This window comes from Odocoileus virginianus, chromosome 9 (assembly GCF_023699985.2).
Source record: "Odocoileus virginianus isolate 20LAN1187 ecotype Illinois chromosome 9, Ovbor_1.2, whole genome shotgun sequence".
Taxonomy (NCBI): Eukaryota; Metazoa; Chordata; class Mammalia; order Artiodactyla; family Cervidae; genus Odocoileus; species Odocoileus virginianus.
In genome coordinates this window covers 53,127,473-53,146,270 of record NC_069682.1, presented here as the reverse complement: position 1 = coordinate 53,146,270, position 18,798 = coordinate 53,127,473, and the positions used below count along the sequence as shown (strand labels likewise).

At 45.2% G+C, this 18,798-nt stretch overlaps 1 protein-coding gene across 3 annotated transcripts in view; it reads left to right on the top strand.

Moving 5' to 3' along the window:
- ZNF831 (zinc finger protein 831) overlaps positions 1-18,798 on the top strand; it is a 106,021-nt gene that overhangs the window by 39,600 nt on the left and 47,623 nt on the right. For all 3 annotated transcript variants that reach the window (XM_020905140.2, XM_070472453.1, XM_070472454.1), the window contains 2 exons: positions 120-259; positions 12,189-12,340. In XM_020905140.2, the coding sequence (XP_020760799.2) occupies positions 120-259; positions 12,189-12,340 (292 nt within the window). The remainder of the gene's footprint in view (positions 1-119; positions 260-12,188; positions 12,341-18,798) is intronic.

Here is an 18,798-nt window from a genome sequence, read left to right as displayed (position 1 = left end):
AGCATTTTGATGCCTGATTTCCCCAGACAGACATCTTGTCTGCAGTGGGAGACCCCTCTGTGTTGTTCCCACCACAAAGGCTGTGAGCAACATGACTCCAGCATCACTGGTATTTTCAGCTCTCTGACCCAACAGCCCGAGGGATGCTGTCCCGGGACCGGATGTCTGAGCCAGAGTGGAAGAAACGACGGTCTCGTAGAAGAGTGAAGATACCTCGTGGGAGCAGCAGGTGGAAACATCTGAGCACCCACTCTAAAAGGTAGGGCGTGTGGCCTCCTCTGTCACTTCCCCGTGTGACACTGTAACTGCAAACTGCAATTTCAGTGAACCTGCAAAGAAAACTTCACCAGGGATTCAAAAGGCATCTCTGTGCTCCAGAGAGACAGGGAGAGAGAGACAGAGAGAGAGAGAGAGAGAGAGAGAGAGAGAGAGAGAGAGAGAGAGAAAGAGTCCTGTTTAGGAACTGGGGTCTAGAGTTTCATGGTTCTAGGACTCAAATATTTCCCCATCCTCCACTGGCTCTGTGTTTTTCATTGGTGCCCTTTTCAAGGCCAGGCATCCAGCAAATATTTGAAACAACTGAGTGGAAAACACATCCATCCAGTGTAAGTCCTGAAGAGAGAGCATGTTAATTATTTACAGCTTTTATTGCTTTTTTAATTATGCAAGTGATGCGTGTCCTTTGCAGAAAAATTAGAAAATACACATGAACAAGTAGAAGACAATAAAGTATCTTAGTGATCTCACCATTCAGAGACAATCACATTTAGGTACGTGCCCTTCTAGACTTTTCTCTGTGATCTGCGTGCATATGCAAACTCCCAACTGCAAATGAGGCGGGGGATAGGGGCAGTTGGATTTTAACACTCCTCTTTTAGCATGGCATTCTGATTGTCTTGCCCCTTTGCTCAAAACCCTTCACATTGCCCACTGTGTGCAAGTTAAAAAGCAAATTCTTTAACCAGCACCACGACTTAGCTACTAAACAGCAACACTGCCTTGCACCCACTGCAAAGCTCTTCTGTCCCGTTTTCCCACAGTTGTTCCCTTCCCCCTCAGTGTGACTTGTGGTCCCAGCCCTCATCCATTCTCCATTTGACACTCTGTACCCAGATCCCCGAGGCTCTCCTGCACCTCCATGCCATACCTTGCCCCCCAACGATGTCTCCTTCCAAGAATGCTTGGCCTTCTTCTCCTATTGTAGGTGTTTGATCCAGACCTAGGTGCTCATCAAGAGGCCACGCAAATCCCTAATGCTTGCCTACAACTACTCAGAGTCTCCGTGGCTGGAGATGACAACCCCCCTTCTGAGGTTCCTGCCCCTGTTTCACATGTCTGCCAGGACCATGTTTCCAGAGCTGGCATCGCTGAGGGTTTACTGTGTGCTGGGCTCCCCATTTTCCTCATGAGGACGCTGAGACCCACAGAGGGTTTGGGCAGCCTCCGCAGGGACCCAGGTCTGAACCAACAAGCCTTCCTTCAGTGCTTGTGTGTGGAACGGCAGCTTGCCCCGGTGTTCCCGGCCCCTAACAGGCTCGAGAGTCGCCTAGGGTTTTCTGGAGATTTTTTTGTGATGCTGTGTCAAATTCAGTGGGTCTGAGTGCTATCCAAGAGTCTGTATTTCTTTTTTTTTTTTTTAATTTTTTATTTATTTATTTTTGCTAATTCTATTTTTATCTTTTTTTTAGTTCTACCAGTTTATTGCTACCAACCCATCTCCCTCCACCCTCGTGCACACATGCTCAGTCATGTAATCCCATGGACTTCAGCCCGCCAGACTCCTCTGTCCATGGATTTTTCCAGGCAAGAATACTGGAGTGGGTTGCCATTTCCTTCTCTGCTAATTCTATTTTTTAAAAATTTTAAATTAATTTTTTCTTTGTTTTTAATTGAAGGATAATTACTATGCTAATTCTATTTTTTAATTTTTTCAAATTATGAAAATATAACACATTTACAGGAGACTTGGAAAATGCAGAACAAAGTTACATATAGTTCCATGATATAATTTTTTTAAGTAGATAAATTAAATTTTTAGTTGGAGTTTCAATATCAAACTCTCAAAAATTAATAGAATGAATATACAGAGAAGTTGAAAGATAGAGTAGACCTGAAAAGCACTGTGAACCAATTCAACATAATAAGATCTATACAATTTTCACACAACGGTAGGATACAAATTCTATTCAAGTTCCCATAGACTGTAAATGAGGGGACACTGGAACATATCCAGGGACATAAGACCAGGTACAAAAATTTCATGGTCTAAAGGTATTGAAATCATATAGAGTCTGTTCTCATCACTGTGACATTATGTTAGAGATCAATATCAAAACATATTTGGGATAAGCTACCCACTCCAGAAATCTTGGGCTTCCCTAGTGGTTCAGCTGCAGGGAATCCGGCTGCAATGCGGGAGACCTGAGTTCGATCCCTGGTTTGGGAAGATCTCCTGGAGGAGGGAATGGCTACCCTCTATAGTATTCTGGCCTGGAGAAATCCATATACTGTATAGTCCATGGGGTTGCAAAGAGTCAGACACGACTGAGCAATTTCACTTCACTTTCACATGTTTTCAAGTGCAATATGACATTTATTGAGAGAAATCTTCGGAGAGTCTGTACTTCTAACATGCTCCTTAGTGATGCTGAGGATGCTGGTCCAGAGAGTAGGCTTGGAGAGCAATGCTACATCACCCCGACCACAGCCCAGGAGCACAGGGACACTGGTGTGTGGCTTCGTTCCCACGTAGCAAACTACAAACTACATGAGATCTAAGTGACAATGACAAACCTGAAGTCTCCAGACCTCAGTCAGGGCCCCAGGAGATGTGGGGAGGGCCACAAGGCTAGGAGTGCCTCGTTTATAGCCTTCTGGTCCCAACACTTGAATTTGACCGGTTGAGCACACGTTCATCATGATCACGTCTGCAAAGTCTCTCTAGCCAGGGAAGGTAACATATGCACAGGTTCTGGGGGTTAGGATAGGGCTATCTCTGCAGGGGTGGGTGGGTATTAATCTGCCTACCACACTCTCTGTCTCCATCCATCCCCCAGATGTGAATGACTATATATAGGATGTGTGTATCCATTTATATATCCATCTACCCACTCACATATGTATGCTTGCATATCTATATCTACCTATCTATCAATATCTATCCATCCATCTACCTACCTTCCTAGTCTATCTATTGATATCTATCTGTCCATCCATTCATCCATCCATCTACTTTGTCTATCCATTTATCTCTCTATCCATCCAGCCACCTATCTATGCTGTCTATCTATCAACTTGTGTGTTCTCTCCTTAAGAAAGAAGCCCATCTTTAAATTCATGCTCCCATTTTTACTCCACTTGTCTTTAACATTCTACAGGAATGAAATACTGTAGCAGAGATTCCCCGATGGGTCTCAGCTCACAGAGTATTGTGAAATTCGTGTATCAGCATATTCTCTCTCTCTCTCTCTCTCTCTCTCTCTTTGCTGTGCTGCATGGTTTGTGGGATCTTAGCTCCCCGACCAGAGATTGAACCTGGGCCTTTGGCAGTGAGAGTGTGGAGTCCTAACCACTGGACTGCCAAGGAATTCCCATCTTTCCCCCCTTTTTTTGAAAAAAGTAAAAATAAAAAAATATAAAAAAGTATAGAAAATCTATAACAGATTCATGGGTGATGATCCAGAATTAACAGATACTAACATTTTATCATATTTGCTTCTGAGCCTTAAAAAATAAAACAAATAAAATATTACTTTATGTAGTATTTAAATATTATATAAAATAAAATAAATAGAACAAAAAGATAATTATGTGGCTTTGTATGTTTGGCGCTATTTCCATCCATGTATTCATACCTTATAATCAATGTATCCACTAATATATAAATTGTTTAGTGTCTTTAAAACATATATGTATATGTGTATATTTATATATATATATATCACATTGAATTTATCATCTTGCAGTTTGATGTTTAAACTTCATATTGTGTTTTTGAAGATATAGCCATGTTGATACATACAGATAAAACTCATTCATCTTACTTGCTATAGAGCATTCTATCCCATGAGAATAACACATTGCATTTTCCATTCCCTATTTATGGACATTTAAATTGTTTTCAGTTTTTTGTGTATGTGTTGATTTTGCAATGAAAATGCTTATGCTTGCCTCCTTAAACACAATGTGAGAGTCTTTCTAAGAAATATACCTTAGAGTGGAATTACTGAATTATAAGATAATCACATTTTCAACTTGACAATGTGAAAGTTTGCCTGCTCCCATATTCTTACTAATGTTTTTCAGGAGCAGACTTTTCATGTTTTGCCCACCCAAAATGTGTAGGATCGTGTATATATCCTAAATTTGCATATATCCTTTGCCTGTAATACATAACTACAGGTACTTTCCAAGTCTGTTATCTGATGTTTAAACCCATGCATTTTATTTACCCATGAAATTGCAAACATTCTGCCTCTTCATTGCCTTTGGCATGTCAAATCTTTCTTCTGGGATTGTTTTCTTCTGTCTGAAGCATATTCTTGGGAACTTCCTTTAGAGAAGAAAAATCTCACTTTTTATGAGTCTGAAAATGCATTTATTTCATCCTTGTGGTTGAAAAATATTTTTGCTGTGTCTCCAGTCTTAGGTTGACTGTTATTTCCTCCTAATCCATCAGAGCTCCTACTGCATCATCATTTAGTTTCCGTTTTATGGACAGAAGTCAGAGATTCATCTACTCCTCTATTTTTCGAAGGTCTCTTTTCTCTGGCTACTTTTAAAGATCTTCTTCAACCTTTGGTGTTTCATACTTTGATGTCTCCAGATACACGTCACTTTAAATTATTCCATTAGGAATCCCTTGAGCTTCTAGCATTTGTTTCCTTGTTTGACATTGTGTGTATGCAGGCTCAATTGTGTCCAACTCTTCTGTCCAGGGGCTTTCCCAGGCAAGAATACTGGAGTGGGTTGCTATGCCCTCCTTCAGGGGATCTTCCTGACCCAGAGACTGAACCCGTGTCTCTTGTGTCTCCTGCACTGACAGGCAGATTATTTATCAGCTGAGCCACCAGGGAAGCCAGTAAGCTGAGGTTTTGGGAACTTTGTGGTGGGTTTCTCCAGAAATTTCTTTTGCCTCTGCTAGGTACCTGGGAGCACCCACTGACCACTACTTTAAAGAAAATTCTTGCTTGTAGTTTTTTCCATGTCCCAAGGTAGTGTGAATTCAGGTTGCAACCCCATGAGAAGATAGGCTCAGTGTTATAAAACTAACAGGAGAGACTTTTGCCCCCTTTACTCAGTGATAAGATTGGAATTAAAAAAAAAAGTTCTCTGGGCTGGTGTTGGGGGTAGGGCATATTATTCTTAATATTATTCTTAATTCACTGAGATATTGAGGATATAACCTCTGAGGTCTCAGCTTTATGCAGGACAAGAGGTTGGGTCTTCCGGCCACCTCTCACACAGGGTAGATTCTGAATTTGAATTCTGCACCCCACACGGCCCCACCAGACCATGAACACGGAACAACAGGCTCCTGTGGTTTGGCAAATGCCCTCAAAATGAAAACGTTCTCACTTTTTTAGGTTTCTATTTTCACTTGGTTTTTGACTTTTAAATATATCTTACCTCCTAATCAGAACACCAGTACATTTAAATATAAGTTGTAAACATTTTCATATTTTAATCTGCATTTTTAGTTGGTTTCAGTATCAGGGTAAATAGGAAGGTAGACAATCAGAGTAGCTAGCCCACTGTACTGTGGAGACGGACTTCTTATTTTTTAACCTTGTTTATGCTTCTCTGGCTTCCCTGGTAGCTCAAGCGGTGAAGAATCTGCTTGCAGTGCAGGAGACATAGTCAACACGGGTTTGATCCCTGGGTCAAGGAGATCTCCTGGAGGAGGGCGTGGCAACCCACTCCAGTACTCTTGCATGGAGAATTCCATGGACAGAGGAGCCTGACAGGCTACAGTCTGTGGGGTCGCAGAATCAGACACGACTGAGTGACTGACATTTAACACTTAGGCTTCTCTGATCATCAAGAAGTTGCATATTTTGATGTAGTCAGATGGAGCTCCCTTTTCCTTCATGGCTATGATTTTCTGATCTTGTCTAAGAAATTTTTCCTTACTCTCAGTCTCCCGGGGTCACAGATACAAAATGATATCCTCGTGTTCTTTCTTTATCTGTATGAACATTAAAGAAGGATTTATTTTTATTTCTATGTAGAAAACAATGGATCTTGGGTCAAATTTAGCTCTTGACTTGTTTCTTTATACCCATGTGAGGAAGGCATGGTTTCTACATTTAGAAAAATGCATATAGGCATATATGTGTATATACACAGATATTTGCATAAAAATATATAAATGTATACATATATGAGCTTCCCTTGTGGCTCAGATGGTAAAGAGTCTGCCTGCAATGTAGGAGACCCAGGTTCAATCCCTGGGTCTGGAAGATCCCCTGGAGAAGGAAGTGGCAACCCACTCCAGTACTCTTGCTTGGAAAATCCTGTCAATGGTGGAGCCTGGCAGGCTACAGTCCATGGGGTTGCAAAGAGTCAGACATGACTGAGCAACTTCACTTTCACTTTCATATACATATATATAAATATGTATTTATGTATGTGTTAAGTTGCTTCAGTCATGTCAACTCTTTGTGACCCCATGGGGGGCCCAGGAGTTTTCTCTGTCCATGGAATTTTCAAGGCAAAAATACTGGAATGGTTTGCCATGCCCTCCTCCAGTGGATCTTTCTGACCCAGGGATTGAACCTGCATTGACAAGGGGATTCTTTACCACTAATGCCACCTGGGAAGCCCATAAATATATGTGTTTGCATATATACATATATACACATATAAAAATATGTGGTAGAGACTTTATATGGCTTGTAAAGTCTAAAATATTTATTATCTGGACCTTTACATAAAAGGCTTATAGATCCCTGGTCTAATCCACTTTTTTCAGTTTTTTTCTGTATTTTAACTTCCTGTGTATAGTTGGAGTTTATTTCCGGACCCTCCATTCTGCTTCACTCATCTCTCTGCTGCCATCTCCAAATATGTAATGAAAATGGGTATTTTCATTAATGAGAGTACAGGAGTTAAAGGAGAGGGATTAGAAAAGACAGGATCTGTCTTCAGAGTGGAAATGGGAAAATGTAAAAAGTTCATACTTGAACACCTAATTGCCCTGACGTTAACTAGTAGAGGTGTAGAGATTATGAGCATCCACAGAAAATGTCTCCGCTGTGCCCAGAGCAGGCACTGGACCATGGAATTGGATTTTATTGATTAATTTGTAACTGTGTACAGTGCTATCTGAAGCACGAAACTCTCAGAGACTGGATCTAGGAAGCTCCTGACAAATGAACAATGAATTGTGAAGCCCTGAGTGAATTGGGATGAACAAGGAGGAGATTGGAGGTTATGTGGGCAAAGGGCGCTTTGTGAACCCTACGATGCCCATTAATCACGGAAGCGGAGGACACAGAAGAAAACACGGAGGCGGGATTCTCCTAATTGGTGGTGTTTTTCCTTGTAAAGCGGAAGTTTATGTGTCTGCTCACTTAGTCATGCTACACTCTCCTCATTCAATGAGAGGACTCTGAAGTGAGATGGAGGCACAGACCTAGCGCTGAGGCTCTCTGTCATGTTCTCCATGGCACCAGAGCCCTGACTCCAGATCCTGCGTGGTAGGGTGCTGAGGATCTGCCGTGCCTTCCCACCATTTCTTTCTGCTTTGTTACTCCTTGTGGGATTAAGAGAGGGTCACGTGGCAGACCACGTATTCCTTCTCTGGGATCAGCATGTATCAAAACTGCAAGTCTGCCTCTTTGGATCTACCTTCCAAGACTTGCCTGATAAAAAAGGGCAGTGGGAGTGGGGGTCAGGGTGGGGTTGGAGCAGCTAGGGTGGTCAGTGGCTTTCAACCAGCATCGAGATACATGATAGCCCTACCCTGCCCACTTTCGTGAGCCTCCCAGTGGACTCTGGAAAAATTGGTATCCATTGCACTCGTGGCCTTGGTCCACCAGTCTTCAGGGCCCTGGCCGGTGCTGACTTGGAGCAAGAAGGATTCTTTCTGATTGGTCTTTCACGAGGTCTATCAATGAAGATACTGTGCTGATCTTACAGAAATTATGTTGACTCGTAAAGAAAGACCTACGGAGAGAGACCAAGAGAGCAGAGGGTGTGTCAGGTATGAGTTGGATTTAAAATCTGGCCCTTAAATAGCTGACTCAATGTCATGAGTTTGAGCAAAAGGACAGGGAAGCCTGGAGTGCTGCAGTCCGTGGGGTCACAGAGTCCAGACATGACTGAAGCAACTTAGCATGCACATGCATATTTGAGGAGGTTTGGTAAATGTGCCCGAGTGCCACTGGGGGAAATAGGTGGGCAGGATAGAGAGGAGGAGGAGCAGGGATGACATTGGAATCTTGCATCTGAGGTCGGGCTCCCCAGAAGCAGGGCCTGAGATGGGGATGTTGGTACAAGTGGCTCACCTAGGGAGGGTTCTCGGGAGGCTCGTGAAGGGTGAGGGAAGCAGGCCAGGCCAGGGAAGAACTCAAGAGATGTGGGGTCGGATATCCAGTCGTGCTTGACCCCACGGGAGCTCGAGTATGACATGCGTCATAGAGATTGTCCTGCTCAGAAGCAAAAGCTGGGGTCTCACACCAGGCAACAATAGCTCAGGGCCCTTCCTGGGGGTGTGCACACTCCTCCAGACCTTCCAGGCAAGCCGGCTCCCCCTGGCCAAGGGCCGCCCTCTTGAGAAGGTGGTAAGAGTGCGTCCCTAGCAGCTGGCACCCCAACGGCTGACATGGACAAGTAGCCAGGGTGGAGGCAGTACCTGAGGCACTCGTGGCACATGCTGGACGATGAGGGGCCTCGCAGGACAGTGATGGCGAGCTTGCAGTCCTGCCCCATCCCGGCTGTCCACCCCGGGGGATGCTGCTCTTGGAGGGACGCTCACACAATGTTCTGGAGAACCCAGGAGAGAATGAAATCAACCCTGCCCACGATTAAACAAAACTTGCTTTGAAGATAATGCCAAGGTCCACTTGGGTTCCCCCCCAGGGTTGAAAGGGTCTAGATTCCACTGCAGTAAGACCCAAGTCCAGAGGCTGCAGCTCTCCTGGCAGTCTCCTAGTTATTTCCATCAAATGCAGTTCCTTGCTCTTGTCCGTTTTCCAAAAGTAGACATCCCTGCAGTTCAAACTGTGCCATTCTTAACACCTGTGAGCTCATGTCAATCACCCGCTGACTGGGGGCAAAGGTGATCCACGGCACATAGGCAAGGAAGGTTCCCGCATCCCCACACCATCCTTCCTGCCTTTGTATCTGTGCTTGGAAGTCACTCTCCCCCTGGCCCTGCAGCAGCCCTGGCTGGTTTGAGAGGTTTATGATTAGCAGAATAGCAGCCCTGTGGCTCTTCACCTGGGCTCAGATCATGCTTTCAGGATCCTGAGGTCTTGACAAACAGGAATGGGCTCCTTCAAAGAACCAGGCAGACACCCATGGGGAGTGACAGCTCCTGCCCAGGGCCAGGGGGCAGTAATCCTAGCAAGTGAAGCCTCTTCCAAACACGAATAAGATGAAGAAAAAGTCACTTTGTCCTTGTTGCTGCCGTGAAAATCAGCGCCCAGGAGGATACGGCAGTCTGCAGATCTTATTTAAAATTCTGCCAATGGCCCTGGTGATGAGGGGACTGCGGCTGGATGTTGGCAACAGCTCAGACAAGTGAGAAAGGAAAATCGCCAAGCAGGTTGCCTCACTTTCCTCTGCCACCAGGTGGTTCTGAAGAACATCATGGTGGGGACAGAATTCCTGTAAACTGAGCCTTGGGAAGGGAGACCTTGTAGCTTGACCAGGCAGCTGAAGCGGTGCAGATTTCTTTTGAAAGAGCTGACCACTGATAATGGTCAAAATGGTGCAGGGACCTGAGTCAAGAGTCCAGTTCCCAACTGGCTACAGGGTTGCGAGTCAGGGCACATGACAGGCGGTTGGTCTGTCTTTCAGTTCCTTCACCTGCTGCAAAGGGAATGCTAGACTAGCTTGCTGGTCTGCTTTTGGCTGCACATTCCTACGGGTAAAACATTTTTAGCCTGCACCTAAGAAATGCATGGAGAAGGTAATGGCAACCCACTCCAGTATTCTTGCCTGGAGAATCCAGTGGTCAGAGGAGCCTGGTGGGCTGCCGTCTATGGGGTTGCACAGAGTCTGACGTGACTGAAGCAATTTAGCAGCAGCAGCAGCAGCAAGAAATGCATAACTGTTTATTTACCAGTTAATTATACATATGTTCTACTCCCCTAAAGTATTAGGTACATTATAAAGGGCATGCAACAATAGATATAAGAAACTCTAGGTGAAAATAACTGTAAATAGAAGCTCAGTATTTTTAAAAAATTTTGTTGAAGTATTGCTGATTCATAGTGTTGTGTTAATTTCTTTCTAAATTGAATCAGTTTATATACATAGGTTTTTGTGGCTCAGCAATAAAAATTTGCCTGCAATGCAGGAGATGTGGGTTCAATATGTGGATGGGGAAGATCCTCTGGAGAAAGAGACGGCAACCCACTCCAGTATTCTTGTCTGGGAAATCCCATGAACAGAGGAACCTGGGAGGCTAAGTCCATGGGGTGGCAAAAGGAGTTGGACATGACTTAGCAACTAAACAACAACTATATGCATTCTTTTTTATATTTTTCTCCAATACGGCTTATCACAGGATATTGAATATAGTTCCTTGTGCTATACAGTAGCACCATGTTGTTTATCCATCTTATATATAACAGTTTGCATCTGCCAACTCCAAACTCCCACTCCATCCCTCCCACACCCACCCTAACTCTTGGCAACCACAAATCTCTTCTCTATGTCTGTAAGTCTGTTTCATAGATAAGTTTTCATTTGTGTCATATTTTAGATTCCACATGTAAGTGATATCACATGGTATTTGTCTTTCTCTTTATGACTTACTTTTCTTAGCATGATATTTTCTAGGTTCATCTATGTCACTGCAATTGCATTATTTCATTCTTTTTTATGGCTGAGTAGTATTCCATTATATATATAAACACACACCACATATTTTTTTATCCCTTCATCTGTTGATAGATATTTAAGTTGTTTCCATGTCTTGAGTATTGTGAATAGTGCTGCTAAGAACACAGCGGTGCATGTATCTCTTCAAATTATGGTTTCATTTGGATATATGCCTAGGAATAGGATTGCTGGATCATATGGTAGCTCTATTTTTAGTTTTTTTATGTAATCTCCACACTGTTTTCTATAATGGCTGTACCAATTTACATTTCCACCAACAGTGCAGGAGGGTTCCCTTTTTTCCACACCCTCTCCAGCATTTGTTATTTGTAGACTTTTTAATGATGGCTGTTCTGACTGGTGTGAGGTGGTACTTCATTGCAGTTTTGATTTGCTTTTCTCTAATAGTTAGCAATGTTGAGAAGCTCAGTATTTTCTTTCTCTGCCCTTGTTACACCCTCCTCCTGTGATGTGAAGGCTCTGTTTTGGAGGTTAGACCAGATGACCTGGAAGGGCTTCTCTAGCGGGAATGTCTGTGAGGCCCAGTTTTTTTCAGAGGAGACCCTTTGGACCCAACCAGTCCAATAATGGTAGCTACTAGTCACCTGTGGCTCTTTAAACTCATTAAAATGAAATTGACCAGAAAGCTCAGTTCCTCAGACATATGAACTACCTTTCAGTCACTACAGAGATGCCTATGGTTAGTGGTTACCATATTGATCAATGTGGAGTATAGAAGGCTTTCATTACTGTGTAAAGTTCCACTGGACAGCCTGTTACATAAGTAGTCATATACTTCAGTGTTTAATTATAGCAACTGACCTTGATTAAGCACTTGTTGTGTGCTAGGTGGTGTGGGAAGCATTTTGCAGATGCTGCCTCACTTCTTGCTTATAAGAACCACCTGAGTTGTGTCCTGTTATTCTTCTGGCAGGAGAATGGGGACTGGAAGGAAGAGGGGTTCCTGAGAGCTGACGATCTGCTTGGACCTCATGCCCTTTGTGCTCTCCTGGACTCCCCATGGGGACCTGGACTTTTCCCTCTGAGCATCCTGTTTGGAATTTCTGTGCCCACAAGCTCCAGGGCACATGCTCTCCAGGGTGCTTATGCCCCCTGTGCTTCTTGTTCCCCAGGTGCAGAGGGAATTTCTTGCAGAGCCGTGTCCAGCTGAGAGTCATTAGACTGCGGAAGCCACACTGGGTTCTGAGAAAAGATGGCCACCCACCCCGAGCCAAGGGGCTGGACCCCCATAGGACTCAAGGGCAGGCTTCTTCAGAGATGGCAGGTAAGTCTTGCTGTCCTTGGAGATGGATCCAAAGTGGGCGCTGTGCTGCTGGGGCCGTAAAATGAGCAGAGGCAGCTGTCCTTGCAGTCTGAAGCCCGACATCCAGGAAGGGTATGGATGCTTATGGGGTGATGACCGAAGTGTTAACCTCTGTGGGGCAGTCGAGACCCTAAACTGGGGGAGTGGGTCCTGGGTGGGGATATTGGAATCCAACATTGAAATGCAACAAACATCCTTGAGTATGGAGGGCCTGAGTCAGAACTCTGGTTGCCTCCATCTTCCCCCATTTCTGAAGAAGTTCACTGGACTCTTTCTGCAGGGCTACTGTGATGCTAAGTGGGTCAATGGATGGGCTTTCGAGTGAATGTGAAATAAAAGTAGCAGGAGAAGTTGTAATGAGAGAGTGGCTGGGAACATTGCTTCCATGGGAGGCTTACAAGACGGGCTCTTCGTGATGCTCGGAAGTAAACAAAGGATGAACTAATGAAGACTGCTTCCTGGAAATGGGCTATTTTAAATTGCAATCACTGGGCAGCCATGGCAAATCACTTAACTTCTCTGGATTGCAGTTTCCCCTCCTTCCTCCCTCCACTGGGCATTCGTGAGCCCAGCCTTAGCCCTGTGGGCAGTGTTTTGATGGGGGGCAGACCAAGACCTTGTGTGAGAAGGTGGTGGTCCCATATGGCCAGTGGTGACTGAATTACCTGTCTTTCGTGGCTGATTGTTGTCTGTTTGGGTCAAGGGCTGACCTTGGGTTCTGCCTGAGGGTGGGGACAGTTGGTTGGGGCCCCCTCTTCTCAGCCTCTGTGAAGCCCCACCGCCCCCTCAGGAAGATGGTGCTTCCGTGCTGCCCCTGGATCCCTCGCCCCCCCTTGCAATCCCCATGCCCTCTCCTAGGCAAGGATGAGGACTCGTTTTTTTCCTCAGTGAGAGTTTAAGTCAAAGTAGGTATTTGCTGCAATGGATGGCCAGTTGTGGAAGGAAAAGCACTGTCTTCTGATGGAACATCAAGGGTTAAGACCTTGTTGGTGGGCAGTGGGCTAGACAAAAATGCAATGACGGGACTGGGCTTTGCCCTTTCTTCATTTTCTGACTCCTCACGTTGAACTCCATTACTTGCCTCCTTCTCAAGGAGATACAATCCAGGGATCTGCCCACTGGGGTATACTTGGGTGGTACCACCCCCGAGAAAGCCCAACAGAACCCACCAGAATTCTGCCAGTTGCCCCCAATGCAGTGCTTTCCCACCCACTCTCTTCCCAGCACCATAGAGAGAACTGAGTCGAGCTGTTCCTGGAAACTCATGTTAGCTTCCATGTTTCTATTTGTAAGCTCCATGCTCAGAACTTAGAAGGAGAAGACGATGCCTGCCCTTGATAAATGCAGTGGTGTAAAGACAGACAGACAGGCTTGCTGTCCATCCTTTGCTTCAATCCTGTGGGGAGTGACACTGGAAGTCAGCGAGCTCCCTCCTGGGAACCTTCTGTCTGGAGAGAGGCCGCCGATAGAGGTCTTACCCCCACAGTGGCTCAGGGTGAGGGTCGAGCAAGCTCATGTACAGGAAGGAACTCTCACACTCTAAGTAGATGAGAAATGTTGATTCTTAGCTCTGGAGCATAATAAGCGCACGTGTATAAGGTCTGGGGCTTCCCTGGTGGCTCAGTGGTAAAGAATCCACCTGCCAATGCAGGAGACACAGGTACAATCCCTGGGTTGGGAAGATCCCCTGGAGGAGGAAATGGCAACCATTCTGGTATTCCTGCCTGGAAATCCCAGGGGCAGAGGGGCCTGGCAGGCTACAGTCCATGGGGTCGCAGAGAGTTGGACACAACCGAGGGACTGCGCATGCACACACATGTAAGGCCCGGCGTATGCTAAATGCCGAGACCACGTGGGGCGCATGGTACTCAGTGTCCCTGTTGTTTAGTGAGGGATGAGGTCTGTGTTTCAGGGAGGAGCCCACGGGGGAGATTTCTCAGCAGAGATGGCTTCTTCTGGATGTTCAGACATAGGGGGAATAGAACAGATGCTCTCTGGATTGGTAAATTGCTTAGGGCTGCAGAAGAAATTGCCACAAATGTGGTGGTTTAAAATAACAACAATGTATTCTCTCTCAGTTCTGGACGCCAGAAGCCGCCAATCTCTCCAGAGCCTCCAGGGGAAGATCCTACCCAGCCTCCCAGCTCCTGGGGGCTCCAGGCATCCTTGGCTTGTGACTGCACCCCTCCAGTCTCTGCTTTCATCTTTGCACAGCTTCTCTCCTGTGTTTCTGTGGGTCAAATGTTCTCCTGTCTTTCTCTGATAAGGACACTTGCCATTGGACTTAGGGCTCATTCTAAACCCAGGATGATCTTACTTTGAGATTCATAATTTAATTTCATGTGCAAAGATGTTTTCTCAAGTAAGGACACCATCACAGGTTCTGTGGGTTTAGGACTTGTATATATATGTTTTGGAGGGACAGGCACAATTCAATGATGAACCACCTCAACAATTTTCCCCCGGTCCAAGAACCAACAGAAGGGACCTCAAAATGTGCTTCTAAGTGGAAAAGGCAGTGGCATGCATGGACACTCATGGTCTGTGCTCTCCTTGTGTGCAAATGGCTTTGGCAGGAAAGTTCTGCTATAAACCTAAATCAATATGTATTCATTAAAACAGGATCATGCAGCCCACCTCCCAGTAGGACATATTCACACCTGCAGGCGTGTGGTCCCAGTGAGCTTCAATCCTGAGACTGGTGTGCTGGGTTAGGGGACCCCCTTAGCTTCTTTTTGGGAAAAAGACCTGGTGGCAGTCTGGACGAGGGCAGGCAGGGCCCCTGCAGTCACCGCCTGTGGGTCCAGCCCTTTGCTCTGACTGTGGGGCTGTCAGTCCAAAGCAGGGAGCTCTTCTCTCCTCTGGGGGCGTGGGGGCATCTTCCATACGTCTTCCAATGGAAGTGGTCGCTTCTTCCTAAGATGCGTGTGTATCCCGTGTGCTCACGGTGACCCAGGGGCCTCAGTACTAGTGGAGAGGCCAGCTGGAAAAAGTCTCTGATCTTGAATGGTTCTCCTCATCCTGTCTTCCCTTCAAAAGCTTCTCTCGGCATCAGGGACCAGCCCTGCCAGTCCATGTTGAGAGCATCACACTAGGTAGCTTTCTGATCTCAACACCAGCCTGTTCTACTAAAATCCAGTGAATGGGGGATAAAACCAGCCCCAAACAGAAAAGGAAAATCAGAAACAAAATCTAAATGTGGAGCTAAGATTGGGAGGCCCAACGCAGTGCAAAGCCCACTGGGAATGTAGTCCCCTTCCACCCCCACCCCCACGTAGGTAATAATGTTGCAGCAGCAGACCAGGTGGTAATAGCAGATGACTGTGCTTTCATGTTTGTTGTTGGAATAGTCACTTGAGCCAGAGGTCTGGGTCACAGGTGCCCATTTTCAAAGGGTTTCCTCCCCCATGATTACGAAGCACATGGAGTATGTCCATTAAGGGCAGTGGGAGTCTGTGGGGTGTGGTCTAAGCATTGGCCCCAGGGAATATTAATCACCTCTCGTTCCTGATTGAAGTGTCAAAGATGGAGCAGGGATGTGGGGTCGGATAAACCAGCAAGCATGGGGTGGATGGGCCGTTATGGACACCATTGCGTTGGAGGTGGGGTGGAATGCGTTAAAATAAACACCCCCTGTGAATCAAAGGACCTCAGAGAGCTTATTGCCACCACCTCCCAAAGCCAATATTTCACAGCAGAGTGACAGACACTGAAAGTGTTGGGTGTCTGAAGATGGAGTGCCATTAATAACTTCAAAGGAACCTAGAGATAGGCTTTGGTCACCCACAATTTACAAACAACTTTCTTGTCTCCTTTGACCTGGCAGGTCCTGGTTAGAGAGATCAGAGCTGGCTTCTTGGTGAGGGAGCTGACCCCACCATGTGTGTGTGTGTGTGTGTGTGTGTGTGTGTGTGCACGCACATACATGACTTTGCGAGTGCATGCAAAACTGTATATTTTTGAGGGGGGAGGACCTGGTTTCCTCAGCATGACAATGATAGGGTGATTTGTTTGGGGTGACCTGAGGGGCTATAACATGGGGGAAATTTGAAACCCAAGAACGAAATGGAGAGTAATTTTTCGATGGGGGCACAGGGTAGAATTTCCCAATTAAAATCTGGGAAAATCTTGGGCCCTCATTCTTGAAGGTCAGCTAAATCAGCAAAACATTTTCAAAGAAGTGGCCAGGAATACTTGTGTCCAGGGGCTGAAATAAGATGTTGTTATGGATTCTTTCTACTCTTTATTTTTGGAGAATCTTCCTGTTGATAATTTATGAAGATGAGAGAGAGGATGTTTTGGAAAAATATTTTTTAAAAGGATGCTTAATTTCCCTCTTTCAACTATTCCAGTAACTTGGGACTAATCATTCGAATTAACAGATGGCTTGGCAGTGAAGTCTTCTGCAAGCAGAAGGCCAGAGGAGTTATGAAGGATGGAGACCTAATTTATAAGATTTTATGATGATTGGCATCTTTGAGACTCTTCTGAGAACTGAACTTTTTATTTTTATTTTTTTGACTTTACAACACCACTGAATTTAATTTTTTTTCAATTTTTACTTTATATTGGACTATACGATGCATATGGTTGCAAAGAGTCAGACACGACTGAAGTGACTTAGCATGCATATAGTTGATTTACAATGTTGTGTGAGTTTCAGGTGTATAGATAGCCAAGTGATTCTGTTATACGTATACATATATCTATTCTTTTCAAATTCTTTTCCCATTTAGGTTATTATAGTATATTGAGCAGAGTCTCCTGTGCCGTATAGGAGGTCCTTGTTGGTTATTTGTTTTAAATATAGTCGTGTGTCTATGTCAATCTCAAACTCCCAGTTTGTCCCTCCCCCTCATCTTTCCCCTTTGGTAGCCATGAATGTGAATCTGTTTGTCTGTGAACCTGTTCATCTTTTATAAATATTAGTAAGCTTACTTGTATCTTTTTATTTTTTTAGCTTCCACATATAAGTGATATCTGGTATCATACGATATTTGTCTTTCTCTGTCTGACTTACTTTGCCTAGTATGATAATCTCCAGGTCCATCCATGTCCCTGCGAATGGCATTATTTCCTTCTCTTGGTGTGAATGTCACATGCCTTTTATTTATTTAAAATTTTTTCATATTCCTTTCTATTATGGTTTATCACAGGCTATTGAATACAGTTCCCTGTGCTTTACAGTAGGACCTTGTTGTTCATCCATTCTATATGTAATAGCTCGCATCTGCTAACCCCAACTTCCAATCCAACTCTCTCTCCTTCCCCTTGGCAACCACTAGGCTATCCTCTAAGTCCCTGATTCTGCTTCTGTTTCACAGATAGGTTCATTTGTGTCATATTTGATTCCAAATGTAGGTGATATGATTGGGTATTTGTCTTTCTCTTTTTTACATACTTCACTTTGTATGATAATCTCTAGTTGTATCCATGTTGCTACAAATAGTAACATTTCATTCTTTTTCACGGTCCCATAGTATTTCATTGTATACACACACACACACACCACATCTTCTTCTTTTTTTTTTTTTTTGTAGAAAAGAATATTTTATTGAAACAGTTTCTCAATTAATAATGGAGCAAAGTACAATTTGACTCAAGATCTGTCCAACCAGCCTCAACTGCTAGTGAAACAATTCAAACATATAGGACAGGATAGGACCCTCAGGGCACATTTCTGCCAATGTGGCAAAAAAAAAAAAAGAAAAAAAAGACAAGAGACAGACACAACCAGGCTCCCCCATGTCCTGGGAGTGGGGGTGGCAGCCCTGGCTCCTGCTACAGATGGGACCCTGGGGGGTGGGCTGCCCAACATCAACGTGGTGGGTAAAGGGCCCCCATCCCAGCAGAGCAATGCACTACAGAAGGGCCAGCCTGTACCCTCTTCCTTTGCCCACAAGGCCTGCCTCCAAGAGAGCGAGGTGGCAGTTCTACATTCTTGCCACAGTCTCTCCTGCCCCCAGGGTCTTGGGACAAGGGGCTCACAGTAGAAAGCACGTTTTGGTCAGCCCAGGGGGCCAGGGGGTGAGGGAAAGGCTTTGAGAGGGCAGAACAATAGGGAGAGAAGGGGGGGCAGAAGTCCAAGGGCATGGAGTACCAGGCTACCAGGAAGATGCAGATTTCAACAGCTGCTTGCAGGATGCTGGCACCCTGCGCCAGCCACTCCACACACCTTTCCTGGCCCAGAGTCCACAGGTGGGGGAGCTACAGCACTCTTACACATCTCACTCCCTGGAGAGGCGGCTGGATTCCCTTCTTCACTTTCTCCCTGTCTACTCTGGCCACTGGGGTTGTACGTGTGGGTAGGGGTCGATCTCGAGTGACTTAGGCAGTCCAGATGGACAGGCTCTGGCCAAAAGGCAGAGGACTGTCCAACTTGCAAGAGGAAGGCAAGGAGACCCACAGGGAGGAGGCAG